This window comes from Echiichthys vipera (assembly GCF_963691815.1).
Source record: "Echiichthys vipera genome assembly, chromosome: 22".
Classification (NCBI taxonomy): Eukaryota; Metazoa; Chordata; class Actinopteri; order Perciformes; family Trachinidae; genus Echiichthys; species Echiichthys vipera.
The window spans coordinates 10,991,711-11,008,933 of NC_139847.1; the positions used below are offsets into that span (position 1 = coordinate 10,991,711).

The window sequence follows — 17,223 nt, forward strand, 5'->3', positions numbered from 1 at the left end:
AGAACCAAAGAAATACCCTCTGTGTAGTATTTATTTCAATTTACGTTTGCCATTTTGGTAGAGGCATTGCTAATATGTAAAGACAGGGCCCCGATAGTCTTCATAATGAGATGCACAATGATTGGTTGGCAGCCTTGCACAAGAAAGGGCTGTAATTCAGAATAAAAAAATAAAATAAAAAAAAAAGGGTCCATAATGCTAGATGTCAACTACAAAAAGAGACAACATTGTGCATGCATAAACAGAAAAGCCTTGGTATTAACAATACTGGTAATAGGGCCCCTCTGATACAATTTTTGGGTTCTATGTTGATGTTCGTAAGTAATTAGTAATATTTTGTAAACATTACTTTCAACTTTGATTACATCATTTTTATACAAACATTTTTTAATCGAATTGAGAGTGCATCATATCTGTTGTGGCCAACTTATTAACCAGCCATAGCAATGAAAACCGCTGTTACCTGTTATTTTGTCTCGAACTAGTTTACAGGACTCAATTTCGCCGATGCTCCCAAACAAACTCTTGAGCTCCTCTTGGGTCATGTTCTGAGGCAGATAGTTGACTATCAAGTTAGTTTTACTGTCCTCTATGCTTCCTGACTCTACAGGTGAGGAGCAGTTGTTTGAGATTGTTGAAGGACCGTTGCTTGTGTTGTTGCAAGTTGGCCCATTAGACAGCTGTGTTTCCATGGCAGCAATTACCTGCTAAAGAGACAAAAAAAAAAGTCAAAACCATATGCAAATCAGACAAAAATATCAAAATAACAGTTCAAAAAATGTAATTCTGCACATATTGAAACATTTTTTTGTTATAATACTGACAAATGGAAATGTATTTTTCAACCTCAACAGAAAACATTACCGTAACTAAGTTGCAGGGTAAACAGAAGTCAAAAGTACACTGAACTGTTCTAAAATATTATTCATGCCATTTGTTTATTGTGCATTAACATAATTCAGTGTTACAATGTAGAACTAGCATTGCAGGCCATTACATTTTTAGAAAACGGAAGCTGTGATGACGTGAATGTCAATGCCCCCCCCCCCCCAGAACAGGTTAGGCCAGGCTTTTCATGCTATTCCAGCATACATTTCCGGCCAAATGTGAAATGTTAGATTTAAAAAAAAGATTAGATAAGTTAAAAAAAACAGGGGTGGGGGCCGGAGGAGCGCAATGAATCCCCTCTCTGGTATTTATGATTGCTGCTTTTGTTTCTGGGCAAACATAAAAGAAAGTAATGTGACAGTCTATTAATCTGTCAGAAGCACAACAATTGATAAAAGCACTACTCAAATTGGTAAGTGGCATGTTTAAACATATCTTTTTAGGTTAAAATGTAGCAAAACGGAAACATTTCAGGCAGTAAGATAAAACTAGATATAGTTTGCAAAGCCTGTATCTGCACCAAATGTGCAGCCATTTCGCATCAGGGCTTAAATTATATGGTAATCAGTTAGGGCAGTGGTTCCTAAACCTTTTCTGCAGGGCTCCCCTGTTGTAGTAAATATATTTTTATACCTCATCATATTTTCTTGTCTTTGTTTTGGTAGTTGTGATGTTTGGTGTAGCTTTAACATTGCTTTGATAGCAGTGCAGGACCACACGTCATTTATACCTAGCCCTCTTTAGGAACCAATGTTAAGGCAACCAGCTCAAAGTTAATATATGAGAGTCATCCTTTATTAACATATTGCAGATCAGAAAGTGTAGTCATACTCTATGCATATAATTCTTAGGCAATAACATTTTGACCCATTTTTGTGCATGGAGGTCATAAAGTCATCAAAAGTAATTCTTTGAGATGGGTTAAACTTATCCGAGTGGCAGACAGATTAGGACCATACCAATACAGTCAAGGATTAACAATTTGGGTGCTTTTCATACACAAAACCACAAAGTGCCTTAATTCCAAATCGAACATGTGATTAATTGGGTTTGTGCATCCAAATATGAAGGAGAGCTAACGTCATTGGTATGGTCCAAGTACTGAGACCAAAAGCAGGCCCTCTGACTAAATTATTTAAAAAAAGAAGTGCCACAGACCCCAGTCCAAGGCTCAGGTGCCCACGAACCACTTCTTAGCAGAGAAGCCACATCGCACAGTCTGACTGCCATGTTAGTTTGGAGATGCTGTCTGAAAATGTGGACACAGAAAGTACTTCATGTTAGATCAACAAGAAAAAAAGCAACAGTCAGAGGGGATGACATGTCATTGTTAGGCGGGGATGGAAGGGAGACTATATTTCTTGAACTAGATGTCCATGCAGATTGGCTTACCAGGGGGAAGCAAAAGTTAATATTCACTAATAGTCACAATTCATCTTCGGTAAGGAGCAAACCTGGCCTCTACAACATTGCGCATTAGGAATGGCAAATTAGTAAAATGGTTTGCAGGCTGGGATGGATGGATGATCACTGAAATTGAAGCGCACAAATCAATTGGTCTGCTTTGACTGCTCACATTCAGCAATAGAGGTGATGCTTAAAGTTACGCTGACATGTCCTGCATTTGTTATCCAGTCGTAAGTTAAAACACAAAGTATTAAAAGCACAAAAAGTCCTGCCATAAGTCTTAACATACCACGGACGAATCATCAAGGTGAGATCACATACAGCAATGCCTCTATGTTTAGGCTATTGGAATTCCATCCGCATTATGTGTTGCTAAATTAACGTTACATTACAGATCAACAGACTATTTTTATGCTGCTTATTTCACTTCAAAAATACAGCACAGATAAATGAGCATTTGGTGTCCTATTCATACATTTGTTTCACCAACTTGACATACCTAAAATGCAAATAGATTTTCTCTACTCAAGTGATGAAAATAGCATAGCAATTGTACAGCTGAATTGTATAAATCTGATCAATATTTCTTGGTTTAGCATGTCAAACCACAGTCAATGTGCCATTTTAACAGTTTCACCACACTCGGCCATTAAGATGGATAATGTAAGAATTCAACGCATTCCTTAATTTTCAGAAAGGCAGCAGAATAAATCTATGCTCTCTTTATTGTGCTGCTTTGTATAAATATATCCCCATTTAAAATAGTTTTTTGCTCTCACACTGTCATCCATACAAGTATAAGCACATCTCAAAATATATGTAGGCCTACTGTATACTAGAAATTTCAGATCTCGGTGTCAGATCCAACAGCTATACAGTAGTTTTACTCTGAACTGTTATTCGATTAGAAAATAATGACAACCTCTGCTTATCCAGGTGCGAAAAACTGGAGGTATACTTTGTTAAGTACATTGTCGTTTTAAGTCAAGTTATCACAGTGAACTGTAATCACACACAGTGTTATGTGTCTCTATATGTAGCCTAGATGCATTTCTGCTCTGAAAGCAGATCCGGCATGCATCTCTGTACACAGAAAAAACTTCTCAGTAGGGAGAATGTGTGTTTTTTGCCAAAGCAGAGCGCACCAGTCAAGACTGGAAAAAAACAGAATGGTTTGCATCGATCAACATCACATATTACTGATTAAATTAATTATTTTTATTTATGGGCTGAGAAGGCAGCAAAGGGCCACAGGTCGGAGTTGAAGCCACAGCTGCTGCCTCGTGGACCTTCAGCCTCTTTACATGGGGCGACTGCTCTAACCACTCAGCCACCAGCCTTCATTGACCCTACAAAGGTGAAACTCAATTATTTTAGATTTTCTCCAAATTGCACAAAACTGGGAGAGAAGCTGGGTTTGTTAAATATGTGAACCTCCTCCCACCAGTGCACCCTCATCTGAATAAGACAAGATATATGCCCATATATGGCAGATCAGAATCCATGTGTAAAATAGCATCTGCAAATTCCTCTGTGCAAATGAAAATACATAAAAGGAACATAACTGCTTACTGACCTGTGTTCAGGGCAGTGACGTAACTAAACTTGACATTAGTTTGGGTTATGAACTTGTGATGGGATCTGTCTTTTTCCTTCATTTCAAACATTATAAAAATAAAAAGTGGCGCAGTGCAATTCTGCAAGAACTGTTTGACTCCACTAATAAAATGCAAGGTTTGTTTTTATTTTAATTGGGAAAATTACTGAAAATGTTCATTCAAGTTCTTCTGTAAAAGTTGAATGGTCAACACCGCATGCTGGAAAGACTTTTGTGGGTACACATACAGGTAGTTTTCTTTCCTTTACTTCCGTTTCATAAAATACGTCCATCTTGACCATCCATGTTTTAAGGCTTCTAAATGTATTTTAGACAAACTGAATCAGCAACGTTTCAGAACACACGTGCAAATTCATTACTTATTTGTTCACTTGCATGTCCTTAAACCAAGGTCAAAACCCAATGACTACATAACAAGCAAAAATAGAAACTACAACCATGCAGCAACTAGCCTCAACCCATATGACCCATTACCACATAGTTTCATTCACTTCCATGAGACTGCTGTCCTCTCTCGCATCTCAACGCAGCTGTCTCACTCAGCACGCTAGGAGACTTGCTCACGGGGCTTCCTGTAGGCGCTTGACCACAACACTAAACGCGTTCCCACTAAGATATAATACCGTTACAGTCTATGCTTCAAATTATGATATACATTTTAGACCATACTGTACAGGCCTAGTAGGTAGGTTTTATCTTGTGTACTGTGCAAAATACTCCAAGTATATAGGATGCAAGGGTTTGTTTTAACAACTTAAATTACATTTTATATTATATATGAATGAATGAATTATATATATAATGAATTAATAGCCCAATCCAACTCTAGGCTGAGCAGCACAATACAGCTGTGGCTCAACAGGAACTTTATCATATCCTCCCACAGTCCAAAGACATGCACGTGTTAGGTTCATTGATGACTCTAAAATTGCCTGTAGGTGTGAATGGTTGTCTGTCTCTGTTTGTCTCTATGTGCCCTGCGATAGACTGGCATCCTGTACAGGGTGTACCCCGCCTCACGCCGAATGTCAGCTGGGATCATCCACAGAAAGATTGGAGGGTTTTTAATTTTATTTTACATTGGAAGTGTAGTGATAAGAGTGGAATATGTTTGGTATTTGCAGAAAAGACACCACAGTGAATTTCAGCCCGCATGCACTTTTGGACTGAAATTGTTGAAACCTAGCAGCTTATATTGGTAATGAAAGCAACAAGTAAGTGGTCTGCCAAGTCGTCAGTGCAAGTTTCGTTCCCTCTACTTTACAGCAGGCGTGTGTGATCAAAAGGAGAAGAGAGAAATGTAACAAAATAAAGACTCACACTAAGCTGAAATTGACACCCTAATGCAACACATCTTTGAGGGTTTTTTTTTAAAGGGCAAAAGAAATAGCTGAATATTCTGGTCCAGTCCCTATAGTTCCACAGTTCGAGGGCTAAAAAAAAGCAATGAAATGGGTTCTGTTCACTGTTATGCTTTACATCACTCACTCATCTTCAACCGCTTATCAGGGATCGGGTCGCCGAGGCAGCAGCTTTAGCATAATAGTTAAAATTACAGGGGCTGGTGAGGGGGTAAAAGGAAGAGGATGAAAAAAAAGTGCAAGAAGACAACTGGGAAATACAGGAGGGTCCATCAACAGAACTATCCAGGCCAAAATGATTTAAATACTTCTCATGTTAAAAAAATATATATTTTAAATGATGTTGCCCTAATTGGTACAGCAAAATGCCTGATTAGGCACAAGCATGTTTATTCTGTATTGCCTAGGGCTCAAACTCACAACCTTAGAGACCATGGGAAAGTTATGATCTTGTAGAGCTTTCTGCCAAGTGAGACAATTACTTCACACGTCTCACTAAGACTTAAGACAATCACTAAGGTTCCATGTGATGGCAGATTTCAAACTCATGTCAAAAATCGAGAGTTCAAGACAAAATTCTCATTAAGCTAGAATTTACAGTACCAGTTTACAGTAAAATATGTTGATGCACTATGGTCTTATCTTTTGATATATTAAAAAAAGGAAAAAAGGACAGGACAGTCTGAAGATGTAGTATAGCCATTTTTGCATCAAATAAGCAAAAAGTGTGGGAGTAAAATAGTTTGAGAAAAACAGTGATGGACATAATTCCTTTAGCATATGAACATTTCTGCTCACTAAGGCCGACATTTTGGTAAATGTTTCAAAGTGCAAGCATGTAAAACTGATTATGAATTTTCAAAGTATCACTTGAAGTTTGGCATATTTTCATGCATGGGAAAGCGAGAATACTAATATCCACAAATACAAGAAGGGGGCCATAACTACTGCCATACTCAAATTTTGAGCAAGGTTTTCTCTAATTGCTTTAGTCCCAGTATTTTATTTGTCAAGTACAACATTAATAACATCAACCACCCTCAATATAAAATCAGAGCTGCTCATCAATCCCACTTCAACTCATCAAAGCAATACTAACTGAGGTAAGTAGAAGAGATGCACCGTTCCATTTTTATCTGATCCAATCGGATATCTGTAGTGGTGCAACGGATGATCATTGGTACCTGATCCGTTCGGATCACTATCTTCTGTTCGGCACATACGCGATCCGCGGATTGATTTATGAAAAAAAAGGGAAAAAAAAAAAGGGGTGTGCGCAAGACCAGTGTGGTCATGGTGAGTGGAGGAACGGAGGAGCTTTAACACCCCACGTCATTTAAAGCCACTGTACAGAAGCATTTTGGCTTCACATCAAGTATAATGAAGGAAAGAGGTTACTGTGGCCCAAGACAGCCATATGACAATGGAAACATCAAGCATGGCAACACGTCCAGGGGTACGCAGAGCTATGTGACGATAACCACTCACTTCATCACAGCGGACTGGGAGATGAGAAGTCCGGTGCCCCAGACACGCCCGCTCTATGAGAGTCACACAGTCACTCATCTTGCCATCGGCCGATACCCGATACCAATCCGATACTACTGTTCAATGGATGGTCCGTATACCTTGCTATCTGAGTGAAAGCATCAGGCTTCACAAACATTTAGCCTTGTTAAAAAAAGGTAACAAACACAAAAAAATTTACTTATTATTTATTAACAAAAAATAAAGTATACATTAGCAGCAAAAAGAAAGAAATAACACTCCCATGTAAAGTGCACTGCCAACAGATATTTTAAAATGTAATACAAAACCCTAACAGGTGTCATAAAGAGAATTGAGGTGACTAGATTGCTGTAACTGTATTGCTGTGTATGATAATAAAAAAAAAAGAAATTACTGGATCGGAATGCTGGATCGGCCTCATTCATCCGATATACGACCCAGCTAATTAGTCAATATCGGAGGGAGCAGACATCCACTCAGTGTATCGGATCAGTGCATCTTTAGTAAGAACAGTCAGCAGCAATAATGCACTGCAAGCATCCACATAAAATTGGTTGGTGACTGCAAAAAGTACTGCTCTTGCATGTCAACTTTTTTTAAGTTTTGTTAACATGGCAAAAAAGGACACAAAGAAAATTACAAAAACCTAAGTGATATTAAGCCAGGGGTTTTTCACGTCAAAAACCGCGACAGCCACATCCTCCCCATATGCATAGTATCAAGAGAAAAGCAGACCACAAGAGAACATATTGTGTTGAAGAATATGACTTCCTTCAATCTTCGTTTCATGTGCTTCACCTTTTATTCTAAGTACAAAGCACAGACATTGGCTATTGTCCCACTTCAGATAGTGCCACAAGGCAGAAATATTTCATTAGATAAACACTTGGAAGAGAAAGCTTGGCAAGATGCCTCTCCCAAAGAAATCCAGTCAAGGCTTTCACTGTGTGCAGCCAGCCAGCAGCCGCCTCTTAGTGCAGGCATTTGAGTGTCGAGCATCTTGTTTCCCTAGAGGCCTTGCCTCACAGTTTGTCAGAAACCAGCCCAAAATAAAGACCACGAGGTTCTTTTCTTGTTTTCCTCATCATTGCTAAGATAAACCAATCCACCTCCACAATTTTACCCCATTGAGAAGGCAACCTTTTAGGACTCATTAAAGTGTAGCGTGTTCAGTTACTGTTACTCTTAGATCCCACAGCCTTCTCACAAGGGGGAGAAAAGCCTCTGCACACAGTGTAAGTATGAAAATACAGAGATTCCTAATTCAAATCCATTGAACAATTTTGACTCACACACAAGCGTATGCCATCTATATCTCCATTATGATAATACCCCAAAAAAGTAAATTCCAAACTAATGAGCATGTCATTTCTTTATGTGCAAGTGGTTCATTTTAATAGTTATAATACTTTTGTGCCTTAGCCATGTGTCATGCCTCAACCTCTAAGCTGGTGGGGCTGACTGTGTTAGCAGCTCACTGATTGTGCTAATTAATTACATAGAAAAGTGACTGAGTGGGTGTTTGGAAGCAAGATTTCACAGCTGATCAAACTCTTGACTGAAGTACAGCTGGAGATCAACTGGTATGGAATCAATCACAAATGCCAGTTAACATTTCCTGTTTGCATCCTGTTCAGTGACTGTTAGACAAATCAAGCAACATGATGATGTCACACTGGGTTCTGTTAAAATATAACATTGCATTAAGCTATGAAATGCTTAATCATTAAAAAATTCAGATTAATTAAAAATAAAAATCATTAGCTGAAGCCCTAATCCTGTCCATGTATTAAACTCCTTTGATGCATTATTACCTGAGGATAGACGTTTAGGACAAATGTAACATACAACCAAGAATCCCAAAGCTCTTTAAGGTCTTAATTAAAATAAATCTAAATTATGTATTTAAGTCCCAACTGCCACTTGAGAATGCCATTTTATTTTCAGTAAAGGCCATCAAGCAATCTAGTCAAGTTATGAAACCATTGACTGCAGTACTTGCAAATATTGATTTAGAAATAAATGTGATTTTCTTTTAAAGAACTGTTAGCACTTATGCACAACAAGACTCAACATCTGTCAGCCTCCACATTGATAGTGCTTTTCATTTTCTCCCTCGCTTTAAACATGAACACTTTGATTCATACATTTAATGCATTGCCCGTCACATTGCACATAATTGGTAATAGTTGATTGACTAACTACTGTATTTTGAAAAAAACTAGATTGATGAGGGGAAATGCAATAGGACAAAGTTAAGATTTTGCCATACAGACAATTGTGCCAGTTGGCCCATTTAAAGATTGCACTAACTGAAGAACTTCGTGAACTTGAACCTGAAGCCAACAGTGAGATCAGCATGTACTGATGTGACACTGAGCACTTAAAGTGAGGAGGCACGAATCTCTGCTACTAGCTCCTCAGAGGATTAAATTGACCAAGTATGCGTGACAAGCTGCAGAGTGAAGAACTCCAGAGTGCACACACTGACATGCACAGTCTGTCCTTGAAAACTAAAAGCCCACAAGTAACAGTTGAAAATATCTCAGCTGAAAACACGGATGAGCCCAATCTACCCATACACTGAAATGTGCAAAGTGATCCGAACTACTTGTATCTTATTGACAAAATGTGGTAGTACTGTGGAGCACAAAGTGTACAATTAACTATGGCAAAGTTATGTTTGGGTGTAAGCCCCGCCCATTAACATCTTAAGCAATTTCTCTTTGTAAAAAATGTTTTTGATTTTAATATAGTTTTTTCTGGTGTGCCTCAGACACACTTTAATAACTGGAAACCTTTACTACTTTGGCTTTAATTGCACCTGGTCATTTAAATGCCGCAGCTCACTTTGAATCATTTTAAATTTTTCTGACAAGGGAACACTAAACATGTCATTCACCGCACCTGCTTGCAGGACAAATTCTGTCTTAGACATGTTGCACAGTAGTCCAAACCTCAAAACTCTGCTCAGAGTTTTTCCAATGTATTCTTGCACTACCACTCCTACTAGAGTCAGCTTTGTTTACAGATTAACAAAATATGAGCAAAAATCCATCAACATAGATGCACGAATACTCTAATAAAATTTGTCCTAAAGATGCAATGCTACAATGGTAGGAATGAGTGGGGTAGTTATGCAGCAGCTTCCTCATACCAGAGACACTCAGAATACTGAAAGGTGATGCAATACGGAGTTATAATTGGCAGCCTGCCTCCAAAGTAGAAGTGTACCAGTTCTTACCAACACTTTTGGAGAAAGGAATAATCCAGCAATGTCCGAAAAAAAACAACAAAAAACATTTACTACAGAGTCTGCCTGAAATAAAGTTCAGTTGGGAAGTTTGTATTGCCAAAGACAATAGAACAGTCGATTTATTTCATGTACAAGAAAAAAACTGAGCGTTCTGATCAAATCAATTCCCTGTTTATGCATCCGTTTACAATATTAGTTACAATAGCCTAAGTGTTAACTCTGAGGTAGTTTAATTGGTACTAAATACCAAGTAATCAATACCAAATATATTACTGACAATTTTGTACTACAAGTGAAAATCTAAAAAGTAACATCAAGGAAAATGGATTGAGAGTGAAACCTAGTGTAATCTAGCCATATATAATTTTCAGATACTGGTCTATCTGTAGTAATATAAAAAGTTGTGCAGGTCATATGTCATAAAAAAGGCTGTCTGTGTGATGGTAAAGCTGAGATTATTAGATGCTGATGCCACTTCTCCAGAATAACCCGACAAATGCTGGAAATGCAAAAAAAAAAAAAAAAAAGAAACCCCACCACAATAAATATATAAGTGACAACTTTTAAACACTTTAAAGCAATTTCCAGAAGGTGACAGTTGTGATTGTTCATTTAGCACATTACTGAGGTTGTGACATTTGTCTTTTAAGTGCCTCAGCAAATGTTCTCGACTGCTGGTCTTAGACCATTACTTTGATTTATTACATCAGCAGCCAAGCCTAAAACACTAAATCAGGGTTTAGAAATAACAGTTATGAGCTACAATTTAGATTAAAAAAAAAAAAAAAAACAATATGTTTAGACACCACTAGGTTTATTTACACTACATCTAAATTATCACCATCATAGGCCTACACACTAACACATCCAGACATTTAACGCCACAAGAGTGTGAGATGTGGTGATCTATAAAAGCTGCTGTGATGCAGTAACAGGGTCAAGAAGACGACATTGCTGGCCTTCAGTAATGACCTACACATGCAGAGGGAGGGCCACCCAGTGGCCAACAGACAAGGAGGACCAAATGAAAACAGTCCTGTGCAGCATCTACAGAGCCCAGACTAGATCAACTGCAGAGGGGGAGGCCATGAAAAGAAAGGGGGATGGGACAGATATTTAAGAAGGACAAAGGGGACAAAATTGCTTTTCTGCTAAAGCCACTCACTGTATATTAACCCAGTTCTGACAGCACTGCTGTGGAGAGCACAGTGTTGAGGCCTTTGGAAGTTCACTCACTGTCCTGCATTTTAGTCACACTGTCAGCAGTCTTTATTTAGAAAGGAAAACGTGGGGGCTCAATAATACATAAAGACAACCGCTCTTATCTCATGTCGCTCTCAGGAGCACAGAGGCTGCTGAAATGTAGAAGTTGCATGGACACTGAAGGGAGAAAATGCCTAAAAGCAGCATGTATGTTTATATATAGAAATAGGAACATGTGGGCATCTATCAAGCTAGACTTATTGCAAACTTGGACAATATCACTACTAAAGTAACAGTGCTCTTAAAAGCACAAACACCCAAGTTAATTAGGGCATTGTTTATTATACAAACACTTTGTTTTTGCATACAAAGAATTACAGTATTGTACTTCTCCAAGTATACTATTAAACCCGGTGATTGGACAAGAAGTGGCACAGCCCACTTCTTTTTCAGTGACAAATATTGCATTTCTAGTCTGTTAATCACATTATTCCCGATCTATCTTAAAAGCTTTAAGTTGATACTTGAAAAAATAGTCAAATAAGAAAACATGCATAATCAACATACTACAGCGTGCAAATGTTTTAAATATCTTATAAACTATGTTCAAACTAACAACTACCAGAAATAGTAAAGAGTCCATCACACCTTTGAACCCTCAGTAAGCACCCCATTTCCTTTTGCAGAACTGCCCCATATGCCTGTATGTTGACTAATTAACTGGTCAGGCTCTAAGCTGATAGCTTGAGGATATGTAATCTTTTCATGGCCTACCAATTGAAGATTACTCACCGCAGGCTGCCAACTATAACTGAGATGCATGTGGACATGCATCTCAGTTATAGAGAATCGCCTGGCTCAATATTTAAAGCCAGATAATACAATCATAAGCACAAAAAAAATTGAAGGAATGCACCTTATTAATATCATAGATTACAGTCTAACAATTCTCTGCAAAGTCATTGAGCACAAAAAATACAATGCGCAACACCCAGCTCATTTACCTGGATGTGCATAAACCCCAAAACATAATTTTTGATTATTTACAAGCAAACAGTAAAACGCCCATTAGTATGAGTAATAGCCTCACTTGCCATGATGTCAGGTAATGTATGACTAATCTAATGTCAACCATCAGATAGATCAAAACACTCATCGTGTACAGAATGAAAACCCCAACATATAAACTGGTTGACAAATAGTGTGTACACTGAGAATACATTCACAGCTATATAAATATTCTGCTAATGTTGCAGTACTATTCAGGATTTGATAAAGAGATTCCGGAGTGCCACCAGCAATGGTATCATAGTACTAAAAAACATGCACCTGCTACATTGTTCCTCCTAAATAAATAAATAAATAAATATATATATATATATATATATATATATATATATATATATATACACACACACACACACACACACACAGGTAAACTTGGTTATGTTCAAAAGGCAAACGGTGACTTAACGTCAACCGAGTTTAAAGGTAAGGAGTTTCTAATTAGGGCGAACTACAACGTGCAGTGGCTCAAGAGGGAGAGTGGCCCCGCTTAATTGCTTAATCTGCGACACCTGTGCTACTGCAGGCAACTGCGGCTGAAACTCGGTTCGTGCAAAGTCCCAATAACTGAAGAAATTCTCCCACACCGCGATTGTCTATCAAATTTTAACATTAAATTGACCAAAAACCTTACTCCAGCATGTGGCGTGATTTAGTCGAACGCAGTTTGAACAAGCTTTATTAACACAGCCGTGGAGAATCAAGTCTGCGACCACAGGGGCGGTGTTGCATGTTAGCTAGAGCCGGAATTCGGAGTCTGCGCTAGCTTACCATACCACTTAAATGTTTCACTTGGCTATTTTAAATAACAGTGGCACACATTATATCACGTCAAAACACGAGTATTTCCAATGAAGTTATGCGAGAAACGTGCCCGACATAGTGGCTTGCCGGTCAGCTACTGTTTGCTTGCTACCTAACTCGCTAAATGCTTGTATCACTGAGCACATTTTTGGCACAGTTGATTTTGCCAGTTTAATATTTTTTGCACGAGTCCTTTGTAGCGTCTTACCTTGGGGTGTTCAATCGGCGCCACGTGTATTTACTGATATGTCTGCAGACATCAAACTTTAGGTGTCGGTCTTTGCGCAGTAGTAAAAGGGGCGGTGGCGGGAACGCGGCCACCCTAAGTAAACTAATCAGACCCTCGGCCAATCAGCGGGGACCCCGTCTCTACCCCGGAAATGCACAATAAAGTAATTGATTTGCTGCAGCTGTAGGCCTACTTTTGCTTCATGCTACCTTCCTAGCCTCAGCAAAATGTCAATGCAAAGGAAAAAAACACCACAATGAAATTGCTGGAGCAGTGGTCGCATGCTGCCCCCAAGGTCCCTCATGTATTCAGGGGAAACCAGTAAGATTAAAGATAGTTTGATTTGATCCACTACAATTAGCCTAAATTAAAGTGGTAATTTATAAGCATTATGGTCTCTATCAGATCTAGTTGTCTCCATTATTATGTATGTGCCTGTGGTACACAACCTATGTATTTGGCATTAGTATAAACTAAAACCCTAATCAAATGGGAATGATCCAAATTCAGTGTTTGATTTATATTAGTATATGAATTGTATGCATGTCAATTCAGACCTACTTGGTTTTACAAATACCATACAAATATGCCTAGGCTATGTGGTACATTTGTATAGTCTACAGTTCCATATGAATATGCCTATGGCCACAGACCTTTTCTATCATCCAGCAACTCCAAGTAGCGCAACACACAGGCTGCACTTAACCTCCTACTCCTTTTAGAGTTGCACTGAAGTTACACCTCAGCACTATATGCTATTTTACATTGACATCGAATAAACCGTCGTTACAGCAACCTACAACTTAGTTTAAATGACAGCTGTATATGACCATTTTTTAATATCCTTAATAAAATGCAAGTTTGGATATTGATGGAGTGAAGATTAAAAATCAAGTAGGCTACATTTAGTAAGTGTGATTGCTGCAGCCATTATTTTAACTACTAGCCTTGGTGAAATTCCACATATAAAACTGTGGTTGCCCAATATTTCCAACATGATAACGTTTTTATTTCCGATGCGGTAACACCGCCGACTACTACGTGGATAGCTCGTTTCAGCACAGGGCCCATTATTCTATACGAGAAAGCAATAAATGCGTCCATGTCTGAAACCTTGAAAGATTTTAAAATGAGCACACGTGCAGATATAGCCTGCGTATCCTATCGTGTATGCCAAAGCATCGCAGTTCAGAGTTGACAATCAGCCGTCAATGGAAACATGAATGCATCACGGTCACTTCCCGATCGCCTTCTGCATGCAAAAAGACAGCCTGAGACTACAGTGAATGCATGATCAGCTATACAGACTGCCCTCAAAGAACTGACACAGGATACAATTTCGTTTCAAAAATGTTTCAGGTGAATGAGCAAATGTGTAAAAAATAGCTTACCGTTTCTATAAATGAAAGTTATGGACGTCCTTAGGCAAACAATCTCTGAATGAAACACCTGGCCAATAGCTTGTAAAATGATGAATTCCGCTCTCTTAGTTCAAACTTGGAAACATAAAAGCCAACACAAACAAGATAAAATGAGGAAATGAAATATTTATTAAATCAAAACACAGAAATGATTTCCTTTCAGCAAATGCATGAAACAAAAGGAAAAAAAGAACAGAAGAAATAAAAGGAATCAAATAATTAAAAAAGCCGGCTTCTGCCTGTCTCGCTCTTTACAGGTGCGCCACACAAATACGCGACATCACTGAGTGGAAACCAATGCAAGGAGGAGGTTGTCTTTAAAAGGAAGATAGTCCTGCCGGCAAATATATAGGGCCGTATCACAGCATGCCTATACCTCTCCGCTCTCCCCCGTTTCATCCATTCAACCTACACATGAACACGCAGTGGACGCGGAAGTATACCCAGAGTAGCTCCATCCACCGCTTATGCACACAGAGGCTCTCTAATACGATTGGCTCTTACGCGGTCCTCGTTGGGGCTCAGCCGTCTTTCCAAATCACGGGCTGCGATTCGTCCTCGCCCTTGTCACTCAAAGCGCTCAAGCGTTTCTCCTAAATATGGCATTTGAAGTCAAACATCGCCTTGTCGAGACACGCACAGTGCAGTAAGCGGGAATAACTCCGTGGCTCGAGAGTATTCCGTTTATTCTCACAAATGCGTTTCACACCACATCACCACACTGTCACCATGAGGGGGGAAACCGATCCTAGTCGTTCACTGGCGTGCTGTTTTTCACGGGTTTGAATCAGTCTTTGATATTTTTATTCCACTTCAGCCCTCACATGAGACGATACAACTTAACGAAATATTCTCCTATTAGGCCAACCGCGCTGGTCATCACCGGTGGGTTTTTTTGTGTGTTTTTTTTGTATTTGCTCCATAATGCCCCCTCACTAGCTGCACCATTTCAGCATTCTCACATCAACATTTGTCAGGACAAGGTATCTGACAATCGGCGCCGGATTTGGGGGAAAAAACCGTTTGTGTCGGTGCGGGGGTCGTATTGAGCAGCTTTCAGCACCGCGGACAGCGGAGCTCTCCGGTACACGGCAGCTGTGAAGCAGCCCACATGCTTCCCACTGTCTGCCTCGGATGCTTACAGTCAATGGTCAGCCCTCAATCTCGACCTGTAGGCTAGAAATAAAGGTGGGCGTTCATTTGGGCATCCCTCACAGTTTTTAAACAATACAAAACGCTTTATTTAAGCTTCACTTTGTAGTAATTCAGCAGTGTGAGCACGATCCACACTATTAGAGAGAGCGACACGTCACAGCAGTAGCAGGCTTATCCCATGCACATCTTTTGTCGACTTTCAGAGGGTGGAGCAACAGTTGAAAAGGGAGATCAATGTGTTCAAACATATAAGCAGTACAGTAGCCATGGCAAAAGGCTACTCATAAACTCTCTGCAGAAATCCAACCATGCAATCCCACCTTATATATTATATATATTCAGATTCATGCTTTCAACAATTGGGAGGCTAATGACATGCTATTAAATGATTTGCATGTAAATCTCCTTAAATCCTTTCACATGCACACACCACACAGCGATCTTCTGGGTTTTAAAACATGGACACCATACAATCATTAAATGAATGGTGTAGCATATAGTGTTGCATGCAAAAACAGTGCCATCCATTGTTGTAACATACATTCAATTATATTTTAAAACGTGTACAAAGAATGGGAAACCATTCAGCTTTCTATTCTCTCTAATATTTATTTGTTCCATATTCTTATTTTTAAGTTAACATAAACCGAAGAGTGTGCAGGAGACCTTTCTAAGACTAATAACAGGCATGGGAAGCAATGAGAAGCATGGGAAACATCACATACCCCTCTTTTATAAGCCTTTCAGTGCTTTCACATGGCCATGTGCAGTTTCTAAATCACATGTCTATAGCATGCACAGCTTTCAAACATTATTTAAGAAATACAGATCAAAAAGATAAACAGAATACCACCATATTCAATACAGTCAATATTAGTCAATGGAAAATGAATAAATGTGTCAGGAGAGCCAAAGACTTACAATGGACCTCCCCGCAACTAAACAGAGAAACACAAACAATTACAAAAAATGAAAAAAAAAAACCCAACACTACAAAAATAAGAATAAATGACAACAAGAAACACACAAAATGAACTGAAAATCTAACCAGTTAGCTGATAACAAGACAATAAAAATAAAGAAATGCATGAAAAACAAAAGGATAGAAGAAGAGAGAAAATGTAAGCTATAATACATAAAAAGAATAGACACCAAAAATTAAATGTGGGAGCTCATATGTATACTCTAAATATTCTCTGTATGTATTAAATGCATTACATGGAGAAATACTTAAGAATACAAAAATGTATGATAAATGAATGCACTTCAAAAAGAAGGTTTTTTTTTATTATTATGGAAGTGCTACT

At 38.7% G+C, this 17,223-nt stretch overlaps 1 protein-coding gene across 1 annotated transcript in view; it reads right to left on the reverse strand.

Annotated features, from left to right (window-relative positions):
• elavl2 (ELAV like neuron-specific RNA binding protein 2) overlaps nucleotides 1–15,135 on the reverse strand; it is a 28,882-nt gene extending 13,747 nt beyond the window's left edge. Inside the window, exons 1-3 of the mRNA XM_083937315.1 lie at nucleotides 14,732–15,135; nucleotides 2,047–2,137; nucleotides 464–707 (exon numbers count right to left, since the gene is read on the reverse strand). Of these exons, the coding sequence (XP_083793441.1) occupies nucleotides 464–707; nucleotides 2,047–2,118 (316 nt within the window). The 5' untranslated portion in view covers nucleotides 2,119–2,137; nucleotides 14,732–15,135. The remainder of the gene's footprint in view (nucleotides 1–463; nucleotides 708–2,046; nucleotides 2,138–14,731) is intronic.
• Between the last annotated feature and the right edge of the window lie 2,088 nt (nucleotides 15,136–17,223).